The sequence below is a fragment of the Echinops telfairi genome, unplaced genomic scaffold (assembly GCF_000313985.2).
Source record: "Echinops telfairi isolate 266 unplaced genomic scaffold, ASM31398v2 ScPeMD7_31;HRSCAF=116, whole genome shotgun sequence".
NCBI classification, from domain to species: Eukaryota; Metazoa; Chordata; class Mammalia; order Afrosoricida; family Tenrecidae; genus Echinops; species Echinops telfairi.
The window spans coordinates 64,000,956-64,008,180 of record NW_022103928.1 but is presented as its reverse complement, the minus strand read 5'-3'; the positions used below and the strand labels follow the sequence as shown (position 1 = coordinate 64,008,180).

The following is a 7,225-nucleotide window of genomic DNA, read 5'->3' as shown; positions in this document are numbered from 1 at the left end:
CCACCTGGGCACAGTGAGAGTACCGGTCCACCTGGGCACCTTCTCACCACAGGACATTCGCATGAAGGCCGAGTCCCTGGCGGGCACCAGCAGTTCACTTTCTCAGCTGAGAATAGAAAAGTTGGAGTTTTCATTCTACCCAGAGGTGCCTCGGTAGAAAGGACTAGCATGCTAGTCCACAAAAAGTCAGCTGTTAACAATCCTATGAAGCGCACTTCTGCTCTGATGCGCGCGTTCTCCTTGAGCGGTGTGGACTCAATGACAGCCGCTTGGATGAATACGCAGAAAGCACAGCTTTTCTGGGTCTCCCCCAGCAGCAGGCCCTTATGTTTTAGTCAGGAAGAAATCGGGCAGGAATAGGAGTCCACATAGAGGCTTATGTCATCAGGGAAGGTGGGGACAGTCATCTGCATGGGAGGTTTGTCCTCAGAAGCAGTTGACTTAGAAATGCTTATATTTCTTTGATGGTGCTTTCTACAGATTTTTGCCTTTAAAATTCCTGCTTCTGGTCTATGCTAGTAAATGCATGGGTCGTGGGCCTCCAGAGGTAGTTAAATGAAGTCCTGAGAAGTGTCACACCATCCCCTCATGCTTGATTGTGTGCAGACAGCATACCTCTGACTTCGGGGCATTTTTGCTAAGACAGCTTTCTTCCTTCCCTTGAGAACATCTCTCCATTCCTGGAGTCGTGCAGCGTTGTTGCAGGGTGGCTTGGATCGGCCGTGCCAGCAGCAGGAGGTACTGCCTGGTGGGGCGCCGTCCTCCCTGCCCTTGCTGGGTGGGAGTCCTCTGCTGGAGCTGCAGCTGGCGGGGCGTCTCATCAAGGTCTTCCTCTTGTTCACTGACCCTCTTGTTTGGGAGGCACGGTGTCCGTTCCCGTGGACTAGCTCTCTTGATCACTGCTCACAAATACCCAAGACACTTCTCATCCTCCTCACATAGCAGGGGTGCTCTGTTTGTATGGCCCCCGAGACAGGTTTGCTTGTTCCTCTGGAAGTCCATGGAACTTCCTCGCCATGCTCAGATAGAGGTATCGGGAGGTCAGGTGTCCATGAAATGGGCATTCTCTTTCCTGGCTAATTCAATAGGCCTATACTGATCGTGGGAAAATGAAGGTTCCTAATTTTCACAACAGCTCTCTTGTAAGTGATTATGGTGCTTTGTTTGTAAAACTGATCGTGGTCATGGCCTTGAGTTGAATGAAGGAACTATTGATGGAGGAGGATTGCACATTCGATTTCCCACAGCACACTTTCAAGTCCAATGTGATGACAGCTCATGTTAGGAGCCAACATTTCATCTGATAACAGGCATTTGGTATTTCAACCCTCAAGCTCTTCTGGAAGACACGTATTATTCTTTAGGTTAATACAGTGTTTCCCAGGAAGGAATTGGTCAAAACCCATTGAGTTTTAAGCCATCCAGCATGTACTACCTCTGGACATTCCTTCCTTTCCTTCTGGATTTTTTGCTATCAAACAGAGGGGTGAAAATGGAAAGCCCATATTGCAAGAGATCGTGTCTGTTCCAGTGGAGGGCTTTAGAAATGCTTTGTTTAGAATTTGAATGCCATTGGCAATGCCAGGTTAATTTTATGGAAAGGATTTTGCACTGAAGAGAGCAGAGAAGCAATGGACTATAACATCCTTTGGCCAGTGCAGAGAAACGGGGAGATTGGAGCTAGACAGAAATAAATCCAGAGGAGAAAACAATCTTTGGAATATTTAGAGTTTATAATTTTTCAAATTGTTTCATTGACATGTACTTAACTTTTCAACACTTGGCTTTGAGTTGTGCGGTTTGGTATCATCTTTCCCCTTTCTGTCAGACAGTCTTAAACCTTTTTGCCTCATGGACTTATGCTGTGTGACAGAACCTTTAGATAATTTTGTGTTCTATTTTGCTCAGTGGACCTACTATTGATTTTTATATACCAAAGTAGAGCATGGATTGTGCCATTTTACTTTATTATTGATTTATTTATTTTAACGTGGGCATTATTAAGTCTTAAATGGGACAAGGACAAGAGAATCATCCGAATGAGGGAGACCATTTTCCTGAGTTCATACTGCATCTTAGGGTTTGCTGAGACACAACTTTCAAAAGGACATGAGAGGTCAAGCAGAAACAGCCTCAAAGCATGGTGGGCGACAGGGACCCACACTGCTGTCGATGAATTATGTTCCTTCCAATCATCTTTTTCCAGTCCATGGTAAAGGCAAGCCCTATGGTATGTAGGGGTTGCACAATAATTTAAACCGCAATTCAATTTGAACATTGGAATTTGACATTAATTTCAGTTTCACCTCGGCCTCTGCCAGCACTTCTGGAGGCCCTGTGCCTTGAGAGTAGATGCCGTGGGGCCGGCAGTCACTCGTGCTGAGAATGAAGCGGAGCACACGGCAGTGGGAAGGCTGCTGGCAGCCACTGCTGAGCTGCACCACTTCCCTTTGCTTGGGTTTCTTGCCCTGTCCAGCCTGGGTGGGATGCCAAGAGGGACTTCCCTAAGCATGTGGCTCATGGGTGTGCTTCTTGATGAAGTAGCACCTCCTGTATCTTGAAGATTTGAGGTGAACCAATTATTCTTTCACTGAATTTTGAAATTGCTTGAATATTTTCAAAATAGCCACTTGTTGGAAAAAGTAGTAAACTTATATATTGATTTGAAGGGGACAGTACCACCTGGGGCTGGGTTTTTCTGAAATGAGTCTCTTAAAATACTTTTGTGTGTGTGTGAGAGAGAGAGAGAGATTAATTCTCACAGGAGGGAGATCTCAAAGGTCCAATTGGCTTAGCAAATGCTGCTTTTGCCACCTCTGTCATAAAGAGTCAAAATGGGTTTGGGCAGACTACAGGTCCTCAGATGTTCCTCCCAGGGCAGAAATCCAGCTGCCCATTTAGCCACCTCACTCATGTTAACATCGAGAAGATATCCTGGGCACGGGCATGGAAATGCTGTGCAAGGCAGAGAGCGTGGACTGCAAAGTGGGAGACTAAGCTGTAGCCTTGCCCGTGCACTTGCTGCTTTGACTTCAGTAAAATCTCTTTACCTTGGAGAGCCTTTGAATCCTTACTGTGAAATGAAGCAGCTGGTGTCTGTTTCCCTGTTAGAAATGAGACTTTTTGAGGGCAGAAAGAACCAAGCCCTTCCTTTACTGTAGGCAGCAAGGCTCGAAGGATGTCTCGTTTGTCCATGTTCCCTCTGGAAGTATATTTATTACCAGATTCCCCAGTGAAATCATTTCATCTTGACTTTTGGAAAGGCATCAAGTTTCAGTAGCATCTGGGAGGGGCTCCTAACCCATCCTCAGGTCAATAGTATCAATTCAAAAGGAGGCCAAGCATCATGAATTCCATCTCCCCAAGCCCTGTTCTATGTGTTGAGGGTGATTTAAAAAATACATTGCATTCATATTATTTGTGCTTGTACTTTCTATAATGTTTCCATGAACAGAGTTAGCAAATACCCAACCATCATACACATGTGTGTACCTATAAAGGAAAGCATGGAAAAGACTGATTTGGGATTACCAACCCATTTAAGCAAGTAGGCAGATTTGCAAATCTGTTATATGGAATCCAGACAAATTGAGATTGCCTTAATCAACGCATTCTCTGTTTCCCTTGGTGGCCACATGAATTGGCTGGTAGTAGGGGAAAGCAATGGCAGGGGCTAGGATGATCAATAGTGTCAGCAATTATAGTTATGATGGTGATCCAAGAGCACTGGCACAATTTCATTTAAGGAATATCCACTGGCCACCTGCCTGCGTGAAGCACATTCGAAAGAACAAACCACAGAAGAGTGAAACCAGCTCCCTTCATTGGACTCAACTCCACTGTTCAGTGATGGACGTCCGGGACGTGCCTTTCCTCCCGAGGGATCTCATGACACTTGGGGTCAAGACTGCCACTCGCTTTACGAAACAGTGTGTCATTTTAAAAATGCATCAAAGACTTATTCTTTAGGGTGCAATATTATGTTTTCTCTTCATTGAGTATTGATCTCCATTTGGCAGTGTCTTGTACTTTTCTCTGGCTTCTTACAGGCCATTTTAAAAAAACTGGCACATCTTCACTTGGGAATTGCCGATCCCAGCAGGCGGGGAGATTGCAGGATGTGACCGAGAGGTTAGAACAGAACATTTCTTTGGGTGGCAAACTGCCCTCTCAAAGTTTGTGTGCCATGATTTGGGAAGGGCTATTATCTGAAGCCCTGGAGAAGTACATCGTGCTGGATAAAGGAGAGGGTCAGTAAAGAGAGGAAGCCTTTCAGCAAGATGGGCTGACATGGTGGCTGCAACGATGGGCTCAAACCCAGGAGGCATTGTAAGGATGGTGCAGGACCGGGAAGGGTTTCTTCTGTTACACAGAGATTACAGTGAGTGGAATTTGCTTGCTGGCACCGAAGAACAACAGGCTGAAGCACCTTCCTGTTACAGGCACAGCTGGGCTTAGAAAGCTGCCCATTGTCACTTGGGAAGAAGAAACTTGGAGACACAATTGAAGTCAAGACTATCTCCTGTGAAAATAGTTTTTCTGGTTTGTGTTTTAATCTCCAAAGTCTACCTTTCAGATCTTTCCTCAGGGAGCAGCAACAGTAACTTAAAATGGTGGCTTTGTATCTGTTTTTTTTAACTTATCTACAATCTTATCTACAATGAATCTCATCTACAATGAAATATTTTATTCTTTTTTTTAAATCGCTTTATTAGGGGCTCATACAACTCTTATCACAATCCATACACACATCAATTGTGTAAAGCATATTTGTACATTCATTGCCTTCATCATTCTCAAAACATTTGCTGTCCACTTAAGCCCCCGGCATCAGGTCCTCATTTTTTCCCCCTCCCTTCCTGCTCCCCCCTCCCTCATGAGCGCTTGATAATTTTTATATTATTATTTTGTCATTTCTTGCCCTGTCCGACGTCTCCCTTCACTTTTCTGTTGTCTGTCCCCCAGGGAGGAGGTCACATATAGATCCTTGTAATCGGTTCCCTCTTTCCAACCCACTCTCCCTCTACCTTCCCAATATCGCCACTCACACCACTGGTCCTGAAGGGATCATCCGCCCTGGATTCCCTCTGTTTCCAGTTCCTATCTGTACCAGTGTACATCCTCTGGTCTAGCCAGACTTGCGAGGTAGAATTCGTGTCATGATAGTGTGTGTAGGCGGGGGAGTGGGGGGAGGGAGGAAGCATTTAAGAACTAGAGGAAAGTTGTATTTCTCATCGTTGTTACATCGCCCCCTGACTGGCTCATCTCCTCCCTGAGACCCCACTGCAAGGGGATCTCCAGTGGCCTACAAATGGGCTTTGGGTCTCCACTCCGCACTCCCCCATCATTCACTATGGTAAGATTTTTTGTTCTGATGACGCCTTATACCTGATCCCTTGGACACCTCGTGATCGCACAGGCTGGTGTGCTTCTTCCATGTGGGCTTTGTTGCTTCTGAGCTAGATGGCCGCTTGTTTACCTTCAAGCCTTTAAGACCCCAGACGCTATACTTTTTGATAGCTGGGCACCATCAGTGTTCTTCGCCAAAATATTTTATTCTTAAGAGCTCATTTGTCAATGGAGAAAACAACCCTTATATATTTCCTAACCAATTTTAATTGATAACTTTTCTTTTAAAAAATCATTTTATTGGCATATACATCACATATCATATAACTTAATCATATTAAGACTTGTGCAATCATCACCACAATTTCAGAACATATTATTCTTATACAGTTCCCTGTATCCCCTCCTCCCATTCCTCGACTAGTTTATAAACCAAGAGAAGGCTGTGCAGCCCTGTTTCATGCACCAGGACAACCCCCCAGACTTCCAAAGCCCAAATTCAAACTTTATATTTTAGCAGACAGAAATCCATTTTATTGAATTTCAGTGTGAAGGGAAAGCCACAATTCGCGATGTTAAAGAATTGGAATGGGGATTGAACAGACATGTGTATGCTGAGGGAGAAGCACTGATTCGTGGCCTTTGGACGATGAGATAGGGCTCAGCAATGGGCTGCAGAAGCTCGCAGTAGTGGAGGAAAGGGGCTGGGCTGCTGTCCGTTCTTGATGGACCTCAAACCAGACCCTCTTTCCCCCGGTGGATTCTGGCTCAGTGACCCAACTCTCACATGCTTCTCCTCTCTCCAGCAGAGTGATGGCCCCTGAAGTCTTAGGTTGTGCTTTCTGCAGCAAGGGAACAAACAAGTGTCTTCCCGGGGTTGGTGGTGGGGCACACGATGAACTCTGGGGCTGATCTTTGTTTGTGAGTTTTCATCATGTTCCTTCAGTCAGCAAAAGCAAGCAGCTCTGGATAGACAGCTGAAGTTTCTGGGCTTCTTACAACCCGTTTTTTCCTCCTAGGGATGAAATGGGAGCCTGATGAAAATGGAGTCATCGCCTTTGACTGCAGGAACCGAAAATGGTAGGCCATGCCAGCATGCCGGCTTTTGTTTTTCCCGAACACTAGAAGAAATCTTTATAGAGTTCAATGTTTCTTCACTTTCTCCTGATCTAGGTATATCCAGGCAGCCACCTCTCCAAAAGATGTGGTCATTTTAGTGGATGTCAGTGGCAGCATGAAAGGACTCCGTCTGACCATTGCGAAGCAAACGGTCTCCTCCATCTTGGATACGCTGGGGGACGATGACTTCTTCAACATCATTGCAGTGAGTTGGCTGTTGTGTACTTTGTTTGCATTGAGGGTTCACTTGACGCTTTAGTCAGCACTAATGAACATTTTTATCACGATTGCACACTCGGCATCTAGAGGCTAGAAGATGGCCATTGTGAGTTCATGGGGCCCTGGGCATTCGAAAAGCTGTGGGAAACAGGAAGTGCCGTTGAACTCGCTTCCTCTCCTAAGTGGGCACACAGGCACTCTCATCCGGAAGATGCATGTGCGTTTGACATTCCTCTGGGGCTGATCTTTTTAGAGCCTTGGAGAATAGACCAAGCAAGATTTCCCTTAAGTGATAAACTGTCTCTGATCAAAATTAATGTTGAGCTAAACAAGTCTGATAATGATAGTAATAATAAGCATGTTTTAAAATATTTAAAATGTGAAGGGCAGGGTTAAGGCTCACAGAATACATTGTCTTGTCTTTTGAAGTGAAAAGAACCTACTGTGTGTCATCGGCCGGTCCGTGTGTGACACTCCGGTAGCTTTCATGCCACGCTGTCACGGGCATGTCAATGCCAGTAGAGCACCCCCCCCCCCC

At 45.5% G+C, this 7,225-nt stretch overlaps 1 protein-coding gene across 1 annotated transcript in view; it reads left to right on the top strand.

Moving 5' to 3' along the window:
- Positions 1-7,225, top strand: part of CACNA2D3 (calcium voltage-gated channel auxiliary subunit alpha2delta 3) — a 982,973-nt gene that overhangs the window by 471,859 nt on the left and 503,889 nt on the right. Inside the window, exons 9-10 of the mRNA XM_004702433.2 lie at positions 6,369-6,429; positions 6,523-6,673. Of these exons, the coding sequence (XP_004702490.1) occupies positions 6,369-6,429; positions 6,523-6,673 (212 nt within the window). The remainder of the gene's footprint in view (positions 1-6,368; positions 6,430-6,522; positions 6,674-7,225) is intronic.